Genomic DNA, 25,716 nt, shown 5'->3' with positions numbered 1-25,716 from the left:
TATGCAAACAAGGGTACCGGATTACACGTACAAAGAGACAGTACTGGATGTAAGTTAAGCAATTTTAGATAGCCTTTACTCTATTGCCCAGCTTTTCATTATCATCACTTGTAGATTTGCAATTCAACCATTCTCTCATTCTTTTCAGGACCTTGTGGATTCAGCAAGTAATATCCTTAGTGACTCACTTCAAAAATCATGGAAAGAGGACCAACAAAATGACAAAGGAAATCAGTCAATGGCTGAAAGATATTTACACTCAGTCGAGGGGCTGATTAATGCAACAAATATGACAAATGACATTCTGATTAAGCCAAACATAGAATTAATGGCATGCAGCAGTACCCAGGAGGAGTCACATTGTACAAACACAGTGCTCAACATCACTGTCTCTGTGGAGAACTCAGGTTCCAGCCCTGTGAAAACAGCAGGATTTAGAAGGCTGGGTGAATACCTGCCATCCAAGAACCAACATAGTAAGATTAATAGCATGGTTGTTTCAACAACTGTTGATAAGAACCAATCTCCGAAAGTAAAAATAGACTTCCATTTGATCAAAGAAAGACCTCGTAACAGAAAGATGGAGTGTGTATCATGGAGTGAAAGTGAAGGACAGTGGACTAAAGATGGCTGTAAGTGGGGTGGTCCCACTAATGAAGCACACTGTGAGTGTAGTCATTTGTCCTCTTTCGCCATCCTCATGTCCAAGAACCCACAGTCCGTTAAATACCTAGATGAGATAACCTATGCAGGACTGGCTTTGTCCATCATTTCCCTTGTAACATGTCTGGGAATAGAATTGGTAGTCTGGAATGATGTCATCACAACCAAAAGCTCATGTCTTCGCCATACTGCACTCGTCAACATCTACCTGTGCTTGCTGATTGCAGATTGCGGTTTTCTCGCATCTAGTTTCCCTGACAGGATTACAGATAATTGGTGTCAGGTATTTGTGGTGGTAAAGCACTTCTGCTACCTGTCCATGTTCTTTTGGATGCTGTGTCTGAGCTTCATTCTTCTTCATCAAACCTATTTCCAGTTACATCAGCTTACCAAAAGAAAGTACATGGGCATCTCATTTCTTCTGGGTTATGCATGTCCTTTCTTGATTGTTGCAATCACATTCATTACCAATGGCAGTGGTGCTGAAGGCCTCTACTACACGTCTGAGACATGCTGGCTGATTTACTCTGGGCTCCTGAAAGGGACTGTACATACATTTATTATGCCGGTCGGTATAATTGTGATGTTCAATATGTTCACCATGGTGTTGGTGATCTTGAAGCTCTTGGAATCTCCCAAGGGTTTAACAAGTAGCCTTCATGCTGAAAAAGCAGCTACCAAACACATCCTGAGGACAGTTATCATCCTGACTCCAATTATTGGTACGACATGGATTTTTGGATTTGCCGTATGGGCTGTTGACCTCACATATGGAGTCATTGCTTACATTGTCAATTACGCCTTTACCCTGCTGAATGCATTCCAGGTATGATCCTGAAATCAACAAAACCATGTTCAAGCAAACATTAAGATACAAAGTATGTGTGCGTCACATGACGGCCATTGTTCTTACATCATACATCAGACCCTGTTTAGTAACGTGTCATGTTTTCTTTTTCTTTTTTCAGGGTTTCTTCATTTTGCTGACAACATGTTTGGCAGATAAAGCGGTAGAGTGCCTTTAATTTAAACATGGTCTAAACAATCATGGTCATTGAAAACATGCACAAAAAATGGTTGAACCTTGATTTTTTATTCCATTTAAACAGATACGAGATGCACTGATGAAGCGTGGTAATGCTCAAGTGAGTCTACAATACATTTAAAAAATATATATATTTCTTTACATTTAACACAACAGCTGATCTTAACCTGTTCATTTCAATTATTTTAGAACCTGTCACAAAATACCAAGAACTCCATGAAACTTAAACCAGCATCAAAGAAGACATGAAAACTGGTTCAAATCTGTGTACAATATTCCACTTCAACATTTTACTCTATAGTAGCATTTATCTGTAAATTAGACATCCTAGGCCTATATACTTCATTAATTCATGAGATATTTGGACTGTTGTTTTTATTTTATTTAGATTAAACCTGTAGCTACATCTTCATTATAATGTACTTGGTTGCATAATTTCACGATTTGTTTTGATTATCAGTTTATCTGGCTAATAATAAATGCTTTGAGTAATATTTGCATTCCATGACCATACATAAATGTGATGTGTATGGTCTAGCTGTTGCACCAACAGTTTTGTGTTGTGTAAAGTACAGTTGATACATTGAATTTGTCATCAAGAAAAAGAGCCCGTCACATACAAAACAGTACAAATAAATAGAAAATGTAATATTTGTGTAGTCTATTAATTTGGAAACATGACTTCTACTACATTACAATTCAAAGACAAATGTTGTGCTTTTGACTCTGAATTTGTGTGGGTAACTGCATCATGTTCACAAACTACAATCATTGGAGCGAATTCCTTGCTAAGCCAGGACCTGTACATAAATTGGGATGTAATTAAAATTAAAATGATTAGGTAATTAAAATGTAGGCTATAATGACTAACCTTTTTCAATTGAGCTCAGAGTCACAGAGTTTTTGTTAATTCAAATGCATTTCTATGCTTAATGGATGACTTCACCCATTTTCAAGCTTTTAATCTTCAAATAATTGGTCCTCCCTAATGCTCATTATAATATGGTACCAACTTTGTCTACTCGGTCAATAGACCCATTTCTTGTTTACAAACATTGAGACTAAATGCACAGGTGACTGTATCATGTAATCAATTCCCACCAATCCCCAAACCTGTTGTTTTGGGGAACACTTCTTTCATTGGCTAATTTTGGTACCGATCTGCGCGCGCAACTAGTTCTTATCAGTGTAACGTGGACCAGAAATGCGTCTATCGCTCAGAGGAGGGCTGTGAGGACAATTCAGAGATCTGCCTACCAATGACATCATCATTAGTAGAGGTAGCATTAGTGAGGACCATCTTATGAAGATAGTTTGAAAATGGGTGAAGTTTTTTTATGTGTTTGCCAGACCCATGAAATGGGTAGGCCTACATAAGCAAATGTCGGTCTGTCTGTCCTGGTTTTCTATATAAAGGGTATATATGATGATGACATGATGATGACATGCCTACAAAAGGCATGATGTCATAAATGATGATGACAGACAGGGGGTCTGGCACAACCAGGTTGACCTGGTCTAGTTTTTTATATGCATTGTGTATAGTCAGTGTTTTTTTTTTTTTTTTTCATCCTTTAATTTGTATTTTTAGTTATGTCTGTATTGTTCGGGACCTCAGCATAAACATACAAGGAACTCTGCATTATGTGGTTTCAGAGAGTTACAATGTTCTGTAATTGCACTGTGGAAAACAACATAGCAATGTATTGATATTAAAAATAGAATCAGTCTACTTAACTTTTGAATACTTAAAAAATGCACTATGTAACTTTTTTTGAAAATGAATACATTTGAATTTTGTCCAAATCTGTTTGGTAGACACTATGGAAATACAATATGACTTATACAATTGGGGTGGTTGTATTTTGTCTCTCTGCTGTTCTATTGAGATCGTGTCGAATGTCATGTCTAACCTAGAGAAAGGATCTGACACCACATGAATTATTCAATTTATCCCCTGAGCAAGCAGGTAGGCTCAATTCTGTCAATGGAAAAAAATGTCAACACTTGAAAGCGGGTTCATATCCGGGGTAGAAGAGGAAAATTACATAGTGCAGTGTTTTTAAAAGCATATATTTGTTATACTTAAAGGTGCAGTAAGTGATTTTCTTTTGTTAAAATAAGTGTTAAATATCTCTATGTTCTGATAGTAGCTCCTAATTGTTGCATTACACTACAGTGTTTGTTCCTCTCTCAAGCTCTTTAGTTAACAGAAAATCAATTTTCAGGTTGGGATACCAATTTCATCCAATCAGGAGAGAGAACTCATAAAGGATACAGTATATAGGAATCTATAGTCATAGCCTTTTTTTTTATTGTTGTTTTCTCCTCCCTCCATGTAAAGCAGGGGTCTTCAACGTTTTTAGGCCAAGGACCCCTTAGTTGATAGAGATGAAGCAGGGACCCCCACAACCTTTTCACAGATTCCATAGTTTCATCCTTTGACAGCACAATCATCAGTGTATTTTGGATTCATGTCAATTTGTGTTTTCAGATATTTAACCATTTGGACCGTCAATACTTAAAAAACTTGACCTATCACTCTTAGTGATAGGTATAGTACTTAGTCTGCTCTTTTCCCCCTCTACACCAAACCTCATTGCTGAAAATAGCCGATCTACAAGCTTGTAGATCGGCTATTTTTGGCTGAAGTACTCAGAATAAGGACCCTGTAGTAACTCTGAGGACCCCCTGTTGAAGACCCCTGATCAGGGCCATAGCGCATCTAATCAGCGCTCTATGCGAGCTCTCTCGAATGCGCCTCTCTCCACGCGTATTTGGCGTGAATAGTCGGTTTTGGGCCGGTTTGGGGCTGGTTTGGGTCCACTCCCTCCATTTCGGCACCCCCTCTAGGATGGCGCTCTAGGCGGCCACCTAGCTTGCCTATAGCTAAAAACGGCCCTGCCCCTGATGTAAAGCATCCTTGGGCTAATATTAGCCTATAGTGAAATTGGAAGTGATGACACAAAGAAATGAGCTGACCAAATTAGGCCAAATTTAAGTTGATAAATGGGTACTTTCTCTAACCCACCTGAAAATGTATTTTGTTGGGGAGACCCCTGGTACTGAACAAATAGCCTAGCCTAATAGCTATGATAGCTTTATATAGCCTATATATATATATATATACATATTAATTTTTTCCTTTTTTGTTACCTAAAAAAATATCACTTACCCTCCCTTTAAGTACTTTTTAAAAGTGAAATACTGGTTCTGCCCATAGGTTCTGCCCATTCTTCATCGGTGTCATCCACAGAAATGTTATGTGCTGCCATCTTGTGGTAGGTCTTGGACTCTGACTCAGCACTGCAATATATAAACAGAGGTAGGCTAGAGAAAAAGCAGTTGTCACATGAGGATACAATTTCATGGCCAATTTTTACTTTTACTTTACTTTTTGAAGATATAAAGATATGAACCATATTCAATGTGTTATTACCTTTGAAGAAAACGAACACAGTTCTCGTGTCCGTATATTTGGGCTATCCTGACAGGTTTGTCGCCACAGCGGTCCTCCTTGTCTATGGGGGCATGGAGAGAGTGTAGCAGACGCAACACAGCCAGTCGCCCTGCCTCTGCAGCAAAGTGGGCAGGTGTCCATCCCTGATCGGTCCTGAGGCAGGACCTGGCTCCGTTTTCAATGAGGATTCTAACGATTTCGGTGTGCCCTGAAACAGTGTAAACAGTGGTGGGGAATGAATGTACTCAGATGTTTTGCTTGATAGAAGTATCAATTCTCTGTTACAAGTGGTTTAGTTTTCCGACTGTCTTGTGATATTTTATACAATATAGCCTAAGCCTATATAGACTATAATGCGTTGTATTTGTTGTATTGATTGATTGAAGAGTTTAATGGCAGTTTGGAAAAGGTGGGACCCCAATTCAAACAATTAGCCCAAATTAAGCTAAATGGTGTTCATCCTTTTAGGTGACCTTACCAGGCAGTGAACTGCAGGCCTACTGTTCTGTACCTTTTCCTATGCAAACCTCTAATAAAGTCCTGAGTCCTCACTCAATCAAGTTAAAGTCCGGAATTCAAAATATACTTGAGTATGAAAGTGTTGCCATAAAATACTTTTAAGTAAAAATGTTTGAAAATAGCAATCTACAAGCCCACAACGACTACGCAACGAGTTGTGAGCATTTAGCCTATGTAGGCTATAGGCTACAATAAAATAGGGCTATTGTGGTTAATGTAGGCCCTATGTTTTATAGTATAGCCTAAGTTATACCTGAAAAGTATAGTAGCCAATTTTTTTTGTAAAAGTACAATATTTGGATCCAAGATGTAGTGGAGTAGAAGTAGACCTACAAATACCTCAACATTTTAAGTACAGTAGGCTACTTAATGTACAGTTGCAATTTTGTCGTCTTGTGTGTACACTGAAGTGTAGCTGTTAAACAATTTGGAGCTAAATTAATTTTAAAGTAAAAAATCCCACAACTGTAAAACGCAATTACCGTTTGCTGCAGCCCAATGGAGAGGAGTCTTGTAATTCCAGTCAATGTCTCTGTGATTGAGGTTGCATTTATTTTTTCTCATAATTTCCTCAACTACATCAAAATCCCCAGCCGCTACTGCTTGATGTAACTCTGTCATTTCCATAGGTCATTTCTCAGGACGAAAATGTTGCCAAGCAACAGATCAACAAGAGGGTGCCAAAGTCTGAACTTATGATCCCATGGCCAGGGGTATGGCCGAGCTGTGATTGGTTGGTTATTGGTTGTCTTGTCAACATGATGCACAGAACCTCCTCCTGGTAAACCCTCTAGGTTGATACAGAACCACCTTTATGCATAGAACAACAAGCAGCTGAATCATTTAGACCTATTAGTTGACTCATTAGCTAAAATAAACAATATCAACATGAACTATAATCCCTTCTGGGGATGATCCACAATAACTGGTCCAATAAATCGCCATCTGGTCAAGATATAGGCCTATCGCTTCACATAGCAGCTCGATCTTCACATCCAAAGATTCCAAATTTAAGATTTATTGCCTCCCAGTGGTCAATCTGAAATGCATTCTTAGCTGTAGTTAATATCAAAACAAGCCAAATCAAACTACAGTAGGCTACTAGACAGACAGAATGGAGGCCAGGGAACCTTTATTTTTATAATAGCTCTATATTCTGTATTATTTTTAGCTTTATTTATACAGGCGATATCTCAATGGGAGACTCTTTTACAAGTGGGCCCCGTTTAGGGAAGCAGCAACAACTTAGATTATAACTACATTTACAAAACAGAAACCACTTATAAGTGCACAGTTATAATGGCAAGAAAATACTGTAATAGTAAACATTAGGAATGGCACTGTGGGCGCTGGCGGCGTGTTCCTCCTCCGCGTCATCAGCGCCCACACCCTAGGTGGGGTTGGCGATAGGGCCTTTCTGTGTGGAGTTTGCATGTTCTCCCCGTGTCTCCTAGGGTTGATACCCTCACAAAAACATGCACGTAATCCTGGTCTCAATAATGCCTCCCCCTGGCCAGCCGGGGCGCCTGATTGAGGGGAAAGGAACTGGTTGGAATAACGTGTTCCTTCCACGCGCTACGTCCAAACCAGGGAAATCTCCACTGTCAGGTGAAAAGAAGCAACTTGGACTCCTCATGCATAGAAGGAAGCATGAGGTCAGTCCGTTGTCTCCCCAGGCGCGGCAGAGGGAGCGCAGAGCCCAGGATTACATAGGCAATTAGCACTGGGTGAAAAAATGAGTTACAAAAAAAATTGTGGGATAAAAATTATATAAAAAAAAAAAAAAAAAAAGGAATGTAGTCACACATTCCTTTCCTGCACTTGGTCATTATAAATGTACTTTATAAATAATTTGAGAATCTCCCCAGCTGTTTAGTAGCCTCAAAGCCTCAACAGAAAATATATTTACATTTAGTTGTGATACCAATTTTATCAAATCAGAACAAAGTGAAATTGGAAGTAAAAAAAAAAACACACACACATTTAAGCTGTTACGTTAGGATAACAAAAAAAAGCTCAATCAACTTTGCAGATAGGCAACTTTATTGGCAAGTGAGAATCAGTGGGTGGCTGAAATGTATTTACTTAAAACAATAGACTTAAAAATCAAAATGGCATGGCCGTTGCATCAGCTTCGCAAATCCAGACAATTTTTCACCCAGTCAGCAAAATGGTCAGGGTCCAGCACTGAAACAAATGAAAAAATAAATAAATAATATATCAAATACACTTCAGTATATGTCAACTATATAGAGCATTCTGGACTACAAAATATATTGTATCCTTTGTAATTGCTGGTCCCCCCACCACCAAAACGTGTCAGGTAACATCACATATCTCCTGTTGTGGAATTAACATTATGCCTAAACAACAAGACTTTCCAAAAATAATCCACACACACACACACACACACACACCCCAGCTGGGGGGGGGAATATTTCCGACATTCTCATCGGCCAATATAATCAGACATCACTACTGTAAAACCCCATACATTAGACCAGGGGTTATCAAAGTGGGTGACGGGGCACCCTGGGGTGCCGTGACAGCAGTCCATGGGTGCCGCGAGATAATTTGATAATATTTGGAATTTATTTGGACAATTGAAAAAATATTTAGTATCATTTTAAACTTGAAGTACAAAGTTATTTTCAGTCAGTTCTAACCAAAATGGCCATTATCTCAACGTTTTCCTCGCAACTGTCACACAAAACTAGTGAAAACAGCTGATCTACAAGCATGTGTGCTTGTAGATCTGCCGTTTTCACTAGTTTAGTACATTTTATAGATGATAAATAAAAAACGAACGGTTTTGGACATATAAGGTTTCCACCCGACAACGACGATATTGCTATAAATATAAGGTGCTGGGAGTGAAAATTATAATGTAGGGGTGCCTCGGATTAAAACAATATTTATGGGGTGCCTTGAGACAAAAAGGTTTGGGAACCCCTGCATTAGACAATGTCAGTCAAAACCCAATATAAAACTGGACCATTTCCTCACCTGCTTCCATGATTGTTGGTCCAACATTCTCATCCATGCCTTGGACCCCATGATGATGCTAAACCTGAGGGGGAAAAAATGGAACAGGAAGGTACAGATAAATCAAACTTTATCTAATCTCAACTTTTCATACATGCAGCTCAAAAGAAAAAACATATTTAACCCATTAAGACCTGAGGATGATTCAAATCAATTAAAATCCTAACAGGGTTCCCCCCCCCCCCCCGGCCACAGAACAAAATATTGTTCCAGGGACCCCCAGAAGCAAAGATTTGAATTTTTTTTATACATCTACGTAAAAATTAACAGATGCTTTCCTGTTTTAATGGATCAACAGGAACTCATTACAAATTAGATACAAAAACATCTGATAGCCAACCAATCAAAACCAACCAAACATAAATTACTTACATAGTTTCAGAAGCAACAATACTGTACATAGACTGACCTGATTCAGGATGGCTGACAGCTGCCAACTCTGCATCATCTGTGGAAGACACTTTCCAGTATTTTTCCATCAATTTATTCACATCCATCTCTCCAAGCTCAATTTTCACACTATATTGAGGAATCCCACTCTCCAAATTATCCTCCACATGCTTTGCTGTCAAACGGAGCGGTTTATCAACAATGAGATCGTAGAATTCATCTACAGCACTGTCATCCCAGGTGCCCTTGGACTCGTCAAATCCATCCAGAGAGCACACAAAGGCCTGTGGAGCCCTCTCCATCAGAGTCTGAGGGACTGACCTCACATCCTTGATGTCAACTTCAGACTCATTTCCATAGTCAATAAACAGTACATTGAGAAGATTTCCAGTTTTGCGAATGACCTGAGCTCTGTACCACAGTTTGTCCTCAGAATAGAGTGCGAGGCAGACACTCCCAGGTTCCAGGGTCTCCGAATGGGACACATCCTGCTGTCCTGCACGACCAGATTCCTGAACCAGACTGCACACGCTGTCGAGTTCCTCAGAGTTGGCATGCTGACACCAGAAATAGTAGGGTGCTGCTATGGAGGAAGAATACACCTCCTCAGTCTTGAGTAGAGAAATGTTTGGCTTATTGTACCTACAGATGGTCACATTTGCCTCAGGGCATTTAACCTGTGTCACATCCGACTCACTTTGACCACTTTTGACTAATGTGTTTGCCAAAGTAATGCCTTGATCCTCCAACACGATGTCCCAAGTATTTCCTGTCTCCTTAACGAATGTGCATGCAAATGTCTTTTCAGGATTCTCCGTTATGGCCTTTTTCAATTCAGACACTGCACCCTCATCCCACTGTACATTATCGATGCATCCTCCCTCAAGTGTGCAGGGTATGCTGTACCTTGGACTCACTGCAAAGGTCTCATCAAGGTAACGTGTCTTGAGACATGACACTTCCATGTCATTACCGTGGTCTATAAATTCAACACAAACAATGTTGTCTTCAAGTTTGCGTTTGACAACTGTGCGGTACCAGGAACTGTCATCTGGAAATTCTGCGAGAACCAAATCGCCAATCTGCAGGTCACAAAACTCTACTGGCGTGTCACAGAATGACTGGGGTTTATTTAGTTTCTCTTCCAGATGGTACATGTCATCTTCTTCATTTTTCAGATGAACAAAAAGACTGGAGGGGTTGTTGAAATGAGACAGATACACCTCTGTCACAAAGCCTTGTTTAATGCGTCTTGGAGGCAAGTCACCCATTCTGATATTCTTTTGCTTGTTAGTTTGTTTTCCATGGTCATCTACACTCTTCATACCGTGTGGCACAGAGATTGAAGGTGTGGATAGTGCATCGGTCCTGACTTCACCTTCAGCACACATTCCATTACTGCTTCGGACTTCATTTTGTTTCACCATCTCCCTCGATGGTGGCACAGGCTCCTGTTCTTCTGTTTGACAGCTCGCTCTTGACACAGCACACATTCCATTACTGCTTCGGACTTCATTTTGTTTCACCATCTCCCTCGATGGTGGCACAGGCTCCTGTTCTTCCGTTTGAAAGCTCTCTCTTGCCACACCAACTATAGTGCGTTTTTCGCTGTAAGAGGGGTCGTGTTGACCCTTATGGACTGGGCCAGCTGGTTTCTGTTTTACCTTTGAGATCCTCTCTTGGACCTCTTTGTTGACATTTAGGCAACCATCATAGAGTACAACTAGCAGCTTTCCACTGTGGTCTTTTTCTACCACTGAAACGGTGAAGAAGTTGTTAACAGCATGATAACAAAACCAACTGTTGACCTCGTCTGGCACATCTTCTGGTACCTCAAACAGTGCGAGTCGAATAGCCTGCACAGGAACAGATTGGACTGTACTTGCTTGTAGAGGAATGGGAAGAATATCAGATTTGTCTACCACGAGGACATCACCATAATCTACAAAACACACCTGGACGTTTGGATGCGTTGCTGTAATTTGACCTCTGTGCCACTGATTGTCAGTGTATTTGGCAAAGCAAGGGGTGTCGGGCATTAGTGGGTGAGCTATGCGTTGCGGCTGGTTACACAGCTGCTGAATCTTCTCCGACAGTTCATCATAAATGGAATGTCTGTTCAGCTGGCAATAGAAGTGATGAACACTCTCAGAACATGTTATCCACACCTCTTCTTTTCCTCCAACCTTAATGTTATCTGTACAGTACTTGTAGGGATCACACACAAAGTCCTGGACCGGATTTTCTCCATGAGCATCCGATTCCTCGAGCACTGAAGGAGTGCATGAGGAAAGATCACCATAATACATCTCAGGGGGTGGCTGTTCCGGTTTAATTTGTGCTTCTTCTGTATGCGCTGCCATCTTCATGAAACATTTGTTGATGTTTTCACTGCAATCTCCATAAAGTGTCACATAATAGATACCATTTGGTTCATCAAGTTTCTCAAAATTTGCTGCGACTGACTTGTGCAGGAGCACCGATTTCAGGTAGTCAACTTGCTCTACAGTCCATTCCACGTCCTCTTCGGCTACTCCATGGAGGCAACAGCGGAATGTTACTACTGGCATCCTGAGGAATCTTCTATCTAGTGGTCTGATGTTGCATACTGGGACAACTTCACTCCTTCCATCATCAACATGCAACACTTCCACAGTGCCATCACTTGTCCCAATGTCATGCTTTAGCAGAGAGCGATACCACCTGCCGTTTGTACCTTTTGCTGCACATGGAGCACAACAGGCCCGTGGCTGTCCCTTCACAAGAGTCAGTGTCCCTTCATAGTACTGCTGAATCTGTATTGATAACTTCCTCAGCTCCGTGGAGAAAATTGAGAGTTGGACAAAAATGTGCCGTGCATCACTCATCTCCGTAACTTCAACACTTTCAAATGCACCCATTTGCAGTTCTGGGTAGAAGTACTGCTCAAGTTCCAAGCCAGCATCACTTGATTTGTCCTCTGGCTTTTGACCACTGGCCTCAGAACCTCCTCCTGTTGATGAACGCTGAAATGAAAGAACAAGGCTTTTGAACTGGTCTGTTGAAATCTTCTTTGCAAATCCACGTTGACGCATGTGCTTAGAAACAAGCGGAATGCTGAGGACAATAATTCTATCTGCCATCAGTACATCCTGAACTGACCCACTAATTGTCTTGCCAGGTAATGATTTCAAAAATGTATCTTTTTCAGAACATTTATTCTCAATGAATTGAACATTAGCAAGAACGCAGTACTCCATCTCAGGGGTTAGAAGGAAAAAGTCATCTTGGCCCCACGCCAACATGCTACTTGTGGTGATGTGGTCATGTCCCTCGTCAATAAGAAAGACTTTGTAATTTTGCTTGTGAACTGATTTAATCCGAGCTCTCTGCCATGTTTCATTGTTCTGTACCAGACACAGGTCTCCGGGTTTTCCTTCGGACTTACTGAACCGCTGTTTGGGTTTCTGAATGTCCTTTTTCATTTGTTCATAAACCGGTTTACGTCCATCATCGATGTAAGCCCACAAGAATACAAGACCACAGGGGGTTAAGTTTACCCGTGTGATATGAACGGACACTTCCTTGTATGGTGTTGGAAGCCCAGGAATTGAACACATTTTCATGCCGTGTCAAGATTCACCTGCAAAAAAGCAGAAAGACAGGGATATCTCTTTAATTGGAAAAATACACTATCCGTGAGCTATTGCAAAAGTATGTCTACCAGTTTATAATAAACAATATTTACCCAATTGAATCTAAATGCATTTTGAAAAAAAATATGATTTTATGACATTGAATTATACTTTCATTCTGAAAGCAATAAACGGATACAACTTTTGTAAGTGGTTCATGTAAATAGAAAAAGAATGTTCCTATCACAAAGATTTGGCAGCCCCCCTTACAGCAACTCAGTATAATCTCTGTATTTTGATAGTAATCATTGCTATAGAGCAATGATTCTAAAACATTTTTATGTCAAGGACCCCCAAAATGATAGGCATCATGGAATCCCACCTGCAAAATGTTCTACCAGGAATACACATAAGGTTTGTGAGCCATTTTTAAATAGCCAAAAGTATAAAATAGGGTTTAAGTGGTTTAACACATTTTGCTAGGGACCCCCTGGAACCACCACAGACCCCTGGGCATCCCCAGACTCCACTTTGAGAGTGTTCAGTAACAGGTGTCTCCCTGGTTTTGCTGGTTTAGTAAACAGAAAATGCATTTTTCAGGTTGAGATATCAATTTGACCCAATCAGGAGAGAATCTCAGGATACAGGATAAACAAGAAATTGGAAGGGATGACAAAGATGCACAGACACAATCTAGCTTGAGGACACCACTCAAAGTAATAGGGTGACATAAAACAGGGCAGCCGTGTCCATCGAATTAAACGGCGAAGTGGCGCCAATGCCATGTTCTATTCCAGTGGGTCGGCACCCGGGGGGGTCCTTATATGACAGTGAAGTGACAATTTAAGGACTTTTAAGACCTCAAACAAAAGAGAACAAAAATACCATTGCATCAAAAGTAATCAACAAAATATATTATAAAAACTGGTCAAATATTGGCTAAATTGGCAATATATATAAGAAAGAAGCTAAAGCTCACAAAGCCTCACATTGCGAGTCAAATAAAATTGAATGCCTCAACTCCTACATTCCAAGTGCTTATCAGGGTGGGGGGGGGGGCCTGCTCATATGATTAATTTAGAGATTCACAGCCTGAAAAGGTTGACAATCAGTGCTCTATTCAGTTCAAGCTATCTGAAGTTGAACACTGTAAAATACATCTCAATATACAGTAGAACAAGTGTAATGTAAGTGTCGTGATATAAAATATCACTTTCACTATCTTTACATTTATTAAGCATTTCCTTTGAATTACTACATCTACTCCACTCGCTAGGAAAAGTACAGGACACCGTATAGTTCAGGTCTTCTAATAGGATTTAAACCACAAGAAAGAACAATGGCGTGTTTACATTGGGATGCACTGATAGGCCAGGCTACACTTTTGGGGATACCACCAACCTTGTAAAACATGCAACATCACAACTACTAATAGCCACAACAGACGGCACCTAGGATTGTATTAAACTATGTTAAACTCACCAACATTGCAGCTGTACGGAAAGCTCTTTGTATCTGTCACGTTTGTTTCATAAAAATCCAAAATGGACATGTTATGAGCTACCTTCAGGGGTCATCAATGTGTCCGTACTCCGTACACAGACAAATGTGTCCATGTAGTCAGGGGAAATTAGCAGAATACCTGTCAAATCTGTGAATAAATTCCTTACCAAACAATTTCTTCACCAATGTGTTCATAAAGGTGTCTAGTAACATATCTAACAAAGATTGAAATTGAACATCCCTAGCAAAATGTTTGACAGCTAGGGTAAGTCTGGGTCTCATTCACTTACTATACACTGTACTATAAGGGAAAAACATTCCTTGGTCCAAAAATGGACCCCATACAACTGTGAAAAGTGATGACTCATCACTAAACCATCGTTTTTTTGGGTCAGTTTTTAGCCCAATGAATGTTTTTAGTGCAAAACAAATGCTTGCAGTGGATTCAGAATAATAAAAAACACCTAGTTGGACACCTACTGTAACATGCTACTTAAAGCATATTTCTGGGAGTCATTTTTCCCTTACAGTATAGTGTATAGTTAGTGAATGAGACCCAGAATTACCCAAGCTGTCAAACATTTTTGCTAGATATGTTACTAGACACCTTTACGAACTCATTGGTGAAGAAATTGTTTGGTAAGGAATTTATTCCCCGGTTGTATTAATATCCCCCGACTAATGGCAAAGACTTGGTCTTGTCCATAGCAGGTTTTACATATTCTTTTTTTACACACCATTTAGCCTCATGTTCTTATTTTGATCATAAGACCCAATTACTGAATGTCAGTCTCCAGGTTTCCTTCAGAATATATGTATGACACTGATTTGCTATGAATATGGAATATTATGAGTGGTTCTCAAACATTTTATTCACAAGGACCCCAATAACTCAAATGGAACCAAATGGACCCATTTGTACACTCAAAGAGTTACCAGCCTGGTATGGTCATTCGGGCAATCTTGTGTTTCTGTTATTATTGTCTGCTCTTTTTTGAATGTCTTGTGGCAAAAGAAAAAAAGAATGGACGAAAATGTCCACCATTAGCCAACATGGAGATGAGCTATTCTGTCAATAAATTCCATTCAGGTGAAAAAATTTCGAACAGTTCCAAATTTGCTCATTTTCAAAAAGGCAAAGTCCTGCTGCCCCCTGCATTATGTGCATCATAATATGATATATATATCATTATATATATCATTATGTAAGCAGGTGTGGTGGTAGTAGTCCTGAACAGAGGCCATTTTGGAGAGAAGTTGGGTCTCTTCTCACTTCCTTCATAGGTGTTACCAATGATACTAATGAAGGCTCTGGTCCATTTCATATAGCACAGTGGTTCAAACCTTTAATTTCAAGGGCCCCCATAACTCAGTGTATGAATGGAACCAAATATGGACCCTGAGGTCCATTTGTTTCCATTATACACCCTGAGTTACACTCCACATTTTAAGGGGTATTTGGAACCCCCAAGGAACAATGAGGGTCCATGGACCACACTTTGAGACCCACTGGTGTAACAGTGTTTCCAGTGAGCCAAGCCAAGATGCACCCCACAATATCAGCACCCTGACTGTTTGACAAGAATGGAACAGAGCCTTGATTTGTATTATTGGTGAAGGAAACGAAAAGAGACCCAACTACTCTCAAAAATGGCTTCTGTGCATTGGGTAAGCACTTCATTTTTGAAATCTGAAGACATGACGGTCATGTCATATGGATATCATGGCCGTCATGTAGTCTATGTTTCAGGGTTAGTGGAGGTAGCTGGCTGCCTATGCGCAGTAGGCCAACGCGGGACATGACATTAGTGATTTCCAACTAGTGCCCCCAAACTCGAACGCTATTAGAAAAATACCTGCACGGAATTTGACAGAACATAACTCGGAACATGTCTACGGTGGACTTGTATGAAACAAAAACTTGACAGATACAATTTAACGCAAGCTTTCAATATAGGCTACAGCTGCAATGTTGGCAAGTTAAAGGTATAATGGGAATTTTCTGTTACAAATATTGGTGAAGGGTTTGGCATCTAAATGGCAACCGCAGTTGTTCCATTGAATTGATAATTAATGCATTTCATCTTGGTAAATAATAGGCCTATAGGAGGCCCTGGCCTACTGTTAACAATCTAACAACACAGTGATTTCCTATGAACTAAAAGTTATACTATAGCCTCTATTTCGTTTCGTTTCCTCACCGTTTGCAGACATCTGTTTGCTCTTGGGCGGCCCTCCCGAAAACCACACTCCTGTTTGTACATTCTCCTGTGACAAACCTCATTAGATTTAATTGGGACCAGATGGCAAGAGTGGGAATTCAGGGTGTTTACATTTGCGCAGAATGCGCACAGGTATGCGCGCGAAAGGACCATTTTCAAATGGCCTAAACTGGTATGTTTGACTTTGAAGTGGTTACATGATCTACAAAGTAACTTAGCAACTAAAGTTTTCAAATAATTGTAGTAGGCTAGAGTAAAAGTATAATATTTGCCTCTGGAAATGTAGGCCTAGTGGAGTAGAAGTAAAAGTAGGTGCCTACAGAATACAGAATACAAAATACATCCAATCTGATAAAAAATAGCCTAATAGATCAAGTATATTTTGTCCCAAACTGGATGAGGAAATATGCTAGACCATCTGCAATATTAAAGTAATGAACTCATGAAGTGCATTATTAATTACAATTATATGTGAAATGGGCCATCCTTTGATGGTGTTTTTTGATTGATTGATTGAAGAATTTATTAGAAGTTTGCAATAGAAAAAAGTACAGTTTCATGACAGAACAAATCACTGGTACAAGGTCAACTAAAAGGAGATCCTAGAAAGCCGAGGCTTATTTCCACAGGAACCACACTTTAAGTATCTCATATAACATTGAAAGACAGACGGATAGAACATAGTAGCCTACTTTATCTAGGATAATATCAGTTTCAAAAGCATAACATCAAATACAAAGGCAGAAAAAAAGAAAAGATGGGGGGGAGCATGGGGGCTTAGTCTATTTACAAGTCACGGGTAGCAGCTGTCTGAAGGTGACTTTTCATACCAATTTTGAAGGAGGCTATAGGGATTTGCTCTCCTAGTCTCCTTTAAGGCTTGTGGAAGGGCGTTCCACATGTTGATGGTATAGCAGGAGAACGAGTTAGAGCCTTGTTTAGTGTTAAATCTATGTTGATGATGATTAGTGGAGCTGCCTCTGGTGTTGTGATCGTGTATATATGCCAATATGCCTACTTACTTATATAGGCCTACTGTTAATTTACAAGGCCGATCTACAAGCTTGTAAAATGTAATGCGACATTTTGACACGTTGTGAGCTTGCCTTGTATTTTGTCTATTTGTGGTGCTGTCTGAATAGGCAAATCCAACTGACCACTTTGAAAATAACTGCATGGACACTGGACAGACTGGACAGTCAGTCCTAAAGATCAGACCTATGTAGTCTGAACAAGCCAACAAGGCCAAAGAGATCATATGAAGACAAGGATCAGAATTCAGGATAGTTATTGTGCCACGGAGACCAGGAGCAGGTGATCCGGTATAGGAGCAGTGAGCACTCCACCACTCACCCAATGACATTTCCACAGTTTTTAATTCACTTTGGCTGTCATGTTATCTCCTTTGTTGGGTTCACACTTCACAGAGATTGCGCCCAGACCTAGTGGTGGCACCATGGGTTTGATTCCTGGTTCTTGGCTCACAATGATGTCACAGGTATGAAGAGGGTTGACAACATATTCACTGTGAAAACCTGAGAAAATAAATACCAATCCAGTTAGATTAAGCGATCGGGGGACCAAATTATTACGCTCTACACAAGTGCATTTGCTACTCTTGAACTTTTATAGATCTTTCAGGACCTTTGTGAGGGTCAAATATTTAAACTATACCGGTATATGCATCCTGCCACTGGATGCACATTCATATTTCATTTCATTACCCTACTCTTTTAGATAACATCAAAAACTACAGAATTAATTGCTGTGGAATATTCTGTGCAACTGAGCAGTAAAGGATGTCTGATTTAAGCCAAGGTCTTCACTTGCACACTATTATCTCAAATTCACATGGGCAGATTGCCTTGAAACATTATGCATTCAGCAAGGATGATTTTGAGTACCCTGTGGCATTTCCTCTAGCACCATCCTTAGGTCAAACCTTCCACTTACACACAAATTATCTAAAAGTTCTAGACAGATTGCCATGAAACTAGCTGAGCACATTCATGCTCCCTGAAAGATGAGTCCTTTTTGTGTGAGCTCATCTTTCTTGGGTCTTTAAGTGGCAGGTTAAAATGTATAACGTATTGTTACTAATCAACAATAACTTGCTTTGTCTTATCAAAATGGGTGAGTTCTCTCTTGTTGCTGCTCTGGTGTCTGCTGAGCTCTGCTATGTGTTGTGCACATGCCTGTATTCCCTTCCTCTTCCCTCGTCACTCTAACTGCATCATGCATGTAGTGAGATATTTTACTGACTGGCCATTCTGATGGCATTGATGCCATTCTGTTTGAATGTAGCATAAAATTAAAACATTTTTATTTTGGTTGGTTTCCAGCCTCAGCATCAGGGCAAGGCAAGACAGCTTTTCCTTCGTAGGGTGACGTACGTTTGAGTCATTGGTATGTATTTGTGTTTCTCATGATGTAACATTAGTTGTTGGTGACTAGTCCATCCACTAGCTACCGTACTGGGGACTTTCGTTAAGATTGGCCTAATATAAGCAACAATTCCACAATGTCACACAGTTAGTAAAAAATAGAAATAAAACAACGACCTTAGAGCCAATACTCTAGGGATGTGTCCCGATTTAAGTGCTATGCAAGGCTGGCTTTGACTGTCATGTAGGTGATTGCTTATAGTACGATAAATCAATGGTTTTCCACTGCTGTCCTGCGTGGTTACACAGACTACTCTGCTACACAGTAAAATGATTAGTGCTAATGAGAGTGTACAAATGGAACCAAATAATGGACCTTATAATGTGTCTTAATGCTCTTGAAGAGCCTTGTTGAGAGAAATGAGCTTTACAAGTAATTAAACTTGCCTTTGCCTTGCCTTGCCTTAGAGATCCATTTGGTTTGTATATACTTTTACATTAAATTAAGAGTTAAATTAATACTCAGGCCAATGGCCTTCTTCCGCGTTGGCCGGAATGTCTGAGTGATCTTCTGCTGGGGCTACTCAATAAATAAGAGATCCTAAAAGGACCAAGTGAGTGCTGGTGATCTTTTCTAAGATACTAATGACATTATTCTCAGATTAGGCAGCTAGTATGAAAACCAAATGTGCTATGGCCTCCCAGTGCTGGACTAAATAGATCTAAAAGTAATGATACAAATATTTTGTCTTTATTTTTCTACATACTGATCCCACTGGTTCTTCTCCTAGAGTTGTCAGAGGGAGGCAGCACCTTCATCAGTCTGTCCTCTTCCCTGACTTCTTCATAGCATCTGACTGAATGTGTTGAGATTTGTTGCAGAATGATGTTCACCATTTAAGCCCCATTGGGGGTCCTTAAGGCTCCTGGCTTTGAACACAGGCCCATGGCCATGCTGCTTGTTGGGCTTGCCTTCTGTGTCCCCCTTTCATCTTCTAATAAAAAAAAAAAGTTATAATAAATATAAAATGAGCAAAATCGTGCAGTGACTGCAGTCATGAAACTATCATGTGTTAAATCCTTGTAAGATGACTACACCTCGGATGTTCTGTAGATTAGAAATATTGATGAACTTGATAATTAATTGATTGATCAAATGAAATCATAATAATAATTTTCTACACGTGCATAACAAATCTGAACGAATCACGTTGTGATGTTCAGTGGCAAATATGACACATGAAATGAGGAGGTTGAAGAAATGCGGTGGTAGCAAGAGGGGAGCGACAGCAAGATAGATGAGACAGGGAAAGAGTTTATAAGAGTTTCATGCCAAAATTACATATCCAACATTTGAAAAATACTACTACTGTTGCTCTGACAAAATCATTTCCTTTATTATAGTTAAAGTTGCTATTTATTACTTGAATGTCGGACTGTACCTCGTGCTGTTTACATTTCAGACTATACCGTAATTATTGTGACCTTAGTTCGCAGTTAACTATGAAAACTGGCGTAACGTCTCAATGTCTATAGCTGCTGACCTGTTGTGGCATCACATTGTTGACATTGTGACATCAGATTGTTGTGAGTGACATCACATTGTTGACATTGTGACATCACATTGTTGTGCCATCACCTCATCAAAGATCAAACCCTGGAAATCCATACATATAACCAGTGCGGTTGCCGCGACACACTTGCAAATGAATAACGGCCTTGTCCCTTTTATGCCCATACCGGTATATGGAGATCCCATATATGGAATATTTTGTCCACATTTTGTCCAACTTAAACAACCAACTCGAATCACACTTGCAAATGAATTCCGTCCTGTGCGAATTCCGTCCGGTAACATGTCCTTGGTTCGAACTCCCTTTGTTCCGACCACCTACAACTAACCTTAACCCTAACACTAACCTGAGTAAAAACTAACGCTGGTGAATGCTAACCTTACTATCAAAACCTCCGTCTCATATCTCCGCCACCGTTGCCCCTATCCATGCCAAACTTTGCACTCACACTCCTTGGCTGTCAAACCACAACCCCCATCCCTCATTTCTCACTTGGCCCTCTTCTAGCACCACCATGAGGCCGATTCTTGAAAAACTAATTTTTGGACTCTGCTCCTACAAATTTTGCCTTAAAATCACGCAAAGTGGTACACAGTATGTCATGTTATACAAAATGTAATGCCTCGACTCTTAGTGTTGGGGTGGGGGGTCCCCATTTCAAATATGATTATTTTGGGGGGTCGCGGCCTCAAGGTTGAGAACCACTAGATAGCCCTCTCCAGCTCTCAGCAGTAGGCCTAGTTGATGATTCTACTGTTGTTGATACATAATCAATAGCTGTGAACTCAGCAGTATGCATTGCAATGTTATTTACAATAAACTGTGATCAGTAGCAATAGCTGACTAAAGTTCTTTTATTATATGGAAGATGCTGTACAGCGTTAATATGAAAACTTGGACATTGCAAATAGACCTAACTTAGCAGTTCCCTTCCTACAATTCACCCATTCAATCTTGAATTGGATCTATGAGACCAGCATGGCTAAGATTGACATCAATCTAGTTTATTTTTATATGGGGGGTGTTTCTGCTTTTTTTCTGATAGTGACCGAGAGAAAGATAGGAAAGGTGGGCGAGAGAGGGGATGACATGCAGCAAAGAGCCTCAGGTTGGATTCGAACCCCGGCCAGCTGCGGGAGGGCTATAATTTATAACCTTATTTATGTGATATGCACTGTTACCAGATGAACTACCGCCCCAGGGTAACCCCTCATTATCTTATTTTCTCCTCGATGCTGACATCAACCTCCATGAGTCATCACTGAATAATTATTTTTTAACCAAATGATTCATTTATATGCAGCAATATAAAGCATTAAATGGGCTGTTTTGTTTGTTAAATGTTTAAAATAGTTTGATATTCCCACTGTAATCATTGCTATAGAGACTTTGTTCAATAACATCGGTCTCCCTGTCTCTCAAGCTCTTTAGAAAATACTTTTTGAACAGGGATACCATACAGTATATCTCCAATCAGGAGAGAGAACTCATACAGGATGGAGTGGAGATATTGGGAACAAAGACTCTGTAGCATTGTAAAGCATAATATATTAATCTTAACCTTTTAAATAATTACTTTTTGCTTTAACCCCAAAATATGACTTACACTTTGATTCTGTATCAATCTAAGTTGTTTTGTTCCTTTTGAAGAAGAAAAAGAAAAAAATCCATTTGCTTGTTTATATTTTCTTGAAAAACATCCTTACTACCTCTAGTTGACTCTCAGTGCTCACGTTTCTTCCCATAGCAATTATTTTATGTGATTATTCTATGTTCACAGGGATATTGTCACGGCAGATTTTAGATCTAGAAATTGAAGGTTTTGTGCTCATTTGTCACCCTGGATGGGAGCACCAGCTGACTCCCTTGAATCGTAAATGTGAAATGTTGATTCTGCTTGAATAATTAACAGCGCTCACTCATCATCGTCAATCATTTCCAGTAAATGCAACTCCTAGACCATGTCTTTTGAAAAAGCCCATTGATGTTTTATTGATTTTTGATCACTACAGAATTTGTTTTTGGGGTGCAACACATGCCACATGTATAAAAGAACAAAATAAATACAGTCACTTGTGTTTTAATTCTTCATATTAGATATAAACATTTACTAGACAAAATTTTGGACATGACAATTGGATCAGACTGTATAAATACTAAGGACTTATGAAGGGGTTTGGTCTCAGTTTTGCTGTATACAGAACAGTGAAAAGCTTTTGTGACTCCACTACTGTAATGCTTCATTTTAACTCTGTTGTATGATGGTGTCACTCTCTGACAATGGCTGATCTACAAGTTCACAATGTGTCACGAATCTCACGATGCATCAAAAGGTAAGCTTGTAGATTGGTTATTTTTGGCAAGCGACACCATTATACAAAGAAGTATAAATCAGGTTTTAGTGGACTACAAGCAGACACTCTTTGTCCATGCTTGCATAGCCTAGAATTGGGCAAGCCAAACAGCCTAAATTATAACATAACCTGGTTGCCACCCTACACTAAACACTCTTTCTGAGGCTTTGCCAAGCATTTCTTATGAGAATCTTGCTTCATTAATGGTCACTGAAAAATGGAATAGATTAGAAGATGAAACCTGCAACAATAAAAAGTTTTTCTTTTTCTTTACAAAAAATCTTTGTATGTAGGAATGCAGTGTGTCCAGTAAACATATGTAAGGCTTTTTCCTTTTTGTTGCAATGGAAAAAGAGCCCCTGTCACCAGGTGGCCTAGAGGATGGGCTCCAAGTATCACGGTCAAAAGCCAAGATTGTATTCATTTTGCAGTGCTCTTCATTTCTGTAAACATACTGATATGTATTGAGTAATGATACTCAAGTTGAAATCAAATAGGCAGTCTGTAAAATTGTAAAAATCCAACCAATTCTGAGTTTCGATGGGGGATGATGCATCCAGCATATGGGTACTTTGCCTATGGCTGGTGGTAATTTTAGCTTTTGCCTAATTTCAGTGACAGCAGTACAATTAGCCGTAAGAGTGCATTATAAACTACTGGCTATTCTCTTCCCAGATGCCACTGAACTTAAATTCAAAACAAATATTTACGTATAGCTCTCTGTCCAACACCATTCCAAGCAGTCTATCTTTCACAAACTCAGTGGCACACATACACATGTATCAATGGAAGGAAGCATGCTCCTGGGTGGGTAAAATAATAGAATCACATACTGTACATCCCATGCAACAATACTAAACAGATTTTTGGAGGGCTTCTCTTTTGTTACCCACCTAAGGATGCAAAAGGTAAGAGATTATATTTTTTCGGACACATAATATATGCATGCAAATAACCTACTCTTCTTGTTCCATTTGTATGAGAACACCTGGAACAAACTGGAGCCCCTCTATTCTCCAAGAGCTCAAGAAGCCTGGACAGTATAGACAGTTACAATTATCATAGGAGTTATTGTTTGTTACTATTATGTAAAGCATACGGTAGCTGCAGCAGTGAAAATTGGGGTTTCTAAATACTGCAGGAACATAATTTAATGCAGTGCTCCACCGATATACAAGCTAGAGTTGAATGAGAAATGTATAGGATTTACTGTGCACAACTCACATTGGCAGGTTTTTGAAATATAAACGTATGATATTGTATAGCTAGATTCAAAATTATTCAGCATTTGACATTCTCATGCATACAACCACAAGAAGCAAGTCCATTGAAAAATAGTCCAAGCATAATTAGTATTATTTTTTTCCTGTGGAAATGGCAGAGAACTTAATAAGACATTAAAACATGTGCTGCTGTCCAGTGTGTAGATACAGACAGGGAGACATGAGCGAGCTCACTTCTGCATGTCACATTGCAAGAGGAGGACGATGGACGGGTCGCTCTTCGCTGCCTCTTTGAATTCTTCCAAAGAGATCTGGTCATCGTTATTCTTATCCATCTTGCTGAAGATCCTGTCCACCCTCTGCTCCGGTGTCAGGCCATCCTCGTTCATCTTCATCATGATCACAGTGCCCACCATTTTGTAAATTGCCTGTGCACAGGGGGTGAGGCACAGAGACATGGTACTGTAGCTGACATATCATTAAAGTGTTGAAAGAAAAGCCGCATTTGTTCAGGACATCTAATTATTCTCATGGTGGGCTCCCTTCGGATTGTTAACCTTTATTTATTAGCCTTTCAGCAACTCCCTGCTTCACATTCATACAGGTACCATTGCACACCTGCCGACTGCCTAGCAGAACTATGGCCTTCTGCTTAATGGCCATGGAGCAATTAAGGAATTGCCAGTGTTGCTGTGGCAGATAATGGTAACAGAGGGGATTCCATCATGGATTGAGGATTATTGATCAGATAATCCCTTACCTCAATTATCTCCAGCATCTCCACCCTGGTGATTTTGCCGTCACCATCCAGGTCATACATGTTGAAGGCCCAGTTAAGTTTCTGTTCAAAACTGCCACGGGATGTGATGGACAGGGCACAGATGAACTCTCGGAAATCAATGGTTCCATCGCCATTTTTGTCAAAGGTTCTGAAGGCGTGCTGTGCAAATTTTGATGCATCACCATATGGAAAGAACTGAAAGAGAGAGAGGGGAGGGGGAGGGTAATCATGTATTTCTAACCAACAATTCAAAAACAGATCTTGTTCTTGAGAGAAAACAAAGTGGTTGAATAAAATAAAAGACAAAAACACTGTAGAGAGTAACAGAAGCAGCACCGAGAGACTTAAGACAGAAATGAAAATGGCAATACGTCATAATTCTTGGACACTTGGCCAGACCCTCAGGAAGCCATGGGATAAGGAGAGTGTTCACAGACCTTGACATAAAGCTGCTGGAACTCGTCCAGGTTGAGCCTGCCAGTAGGACAGTCCTTCAGGAAGCCTTTGTACCACTGCTTGAGCTCGTGTTCATTAAATTCTGTGTTCTTCACGAGATCCTCCATCACCTCAGGAGTCAGCTTGCTATTCTGTTTCCCCATGGTTCCTGTGGGATGCAAGAACACGTGAATAACGCATTTATGTATGCTTGAGTGGTGTGACAGTATGAAAATGTTCTCTGCTCAGTGAGAGAACCACACCTTTTCAATTCTTCACATCAAACACGAGCCACAGTGAATGTGTTGCGGTGTTTTTGACGAGCACCAAATGGTTCCTTGATGCCACTGATCTATTTCTGGTTCCCTGAGCCTGTTTTTTACAGCAGCCGCTCTGAATGAGAGTACACACTTACTACACTGACCTGAATCATCACTGTCAGTGTCAGCAGAACCAGTTCATCAAATGTTCGATCTGTGCTATCAAGTTTCCATTACTACCACT

At 40.0% G+C, this 25,716-nt stretch overlaps 4 protein-coding genes across 5 annotated transcripts in view; 1 reads left to right on the top strand and 3 right to left on the bottom strand.

Annotated features, from left to right (window-relative positions):
• adgrf3a (adhesion G protein-coupled receptor F3a) overlaps positions 1-1,688 on the top strand; it is a gene marked incomplete at both ends in the record, with an annotated part of 4,799 nt that extends 3,111 nt beyond the window's left edge. The window contains 2 exons of the mRNA XM_080751011.1: positions 710-1,489; positions 1,632-1,688. Of these exons, the coding sequence (XP_080607137.1) occupies positions 710-1,489; positions 1,632-1,688 (837 nt within the window). The remainder of the gene's footprint in view (positions 1-709; positions 1,490-1,631) is intronic.
• A 1,928-nt stretch (positions 1,689-3,616) lies between these two features.
• On the bottom strand, positions 3,617-6,308 carry ankrd66 (ankyrin repeat domain 66; the record flags this gene model as incomplete). Its single annotated transcript, XM_080751010.1, has 4 exons — positions 3,617-3,621; positions 4,917-5,014; positions 5,148-5,376; positions 6,170-6,308. 4 exons carry the CDS (start codon positions 6,306-6,308, stop codon positions 3,617-3,619), a joined length of 471 nt encoding a protein of 156 aa, XP_080607136.1.
• A 2,414-nt stretch (positions 6,309-8,722) lies between these two features.
• tdrd6b (tudor domain containing 6b) lies at positions 8,723-12,721 on the bottom strand (the record flags this gene model as incomplete). Its single annotated transcript, XM_080751009.1, has 2 exons — positions 8,723-8,757; positions 9,142-12,721. The coding sequence occupies 2 exons, from the start codon at positions 12,719-12,721 to the stop codon at positions 8,723-8,725; spliced, it is 3,615 nt and encodes a 1,204-aa protein (XP_080607135.1).
• An 11,505-nt stretch (positions 12,722-24,226) lies between these two features.
• Positions 24,227-25,376, bottom strand: vsnl1b (visinin-like 1b; the record flags this gene model as incomplete). Of its 2 annotated transcripts, XM_080749986.1 has the most annotated exons (3): positions 24,227-24,424; positions 24,757-24,972; positions 25,215-25,376. In XM_080749986.1, the coding sequence occupies 3 exons, from the start codon at positions 25,374-25,376 to the stop codon at positions 24,227-24,229; spliced, it is 576 nt and encodes a 191-aa protein (XP_080606112.1). The 2 variants fall into 2 exon arrangements, with proteins under 2 accessions (XP_080606112.1, XP_080606113.1); XM_080749987.1 differs by lacking the exon at positions 24,757-24,972.
• Between the last annotated feature and the right edge of the window lie 340 nt (positions 25,377-25,716).

Source organism: Nannobrachium achirus (assembly GCF_963921795.1).
Source record: "Nannobrachium achirus genome assembly, chromosome: 20".
Classification (NCBI taxonomy): domain Eukaryota; kingdom Metazoa; phylum Chordata; class Actinopteri; order Myctophiformes; family Myctophidae; genus Nannobrachium; species Nannobrachium achirus.
The sequence above is the reverse complement of the archived record's forward strand: the minus strand, read 5'-3'. Positions and strand labels throughout refer to the sequence as shown.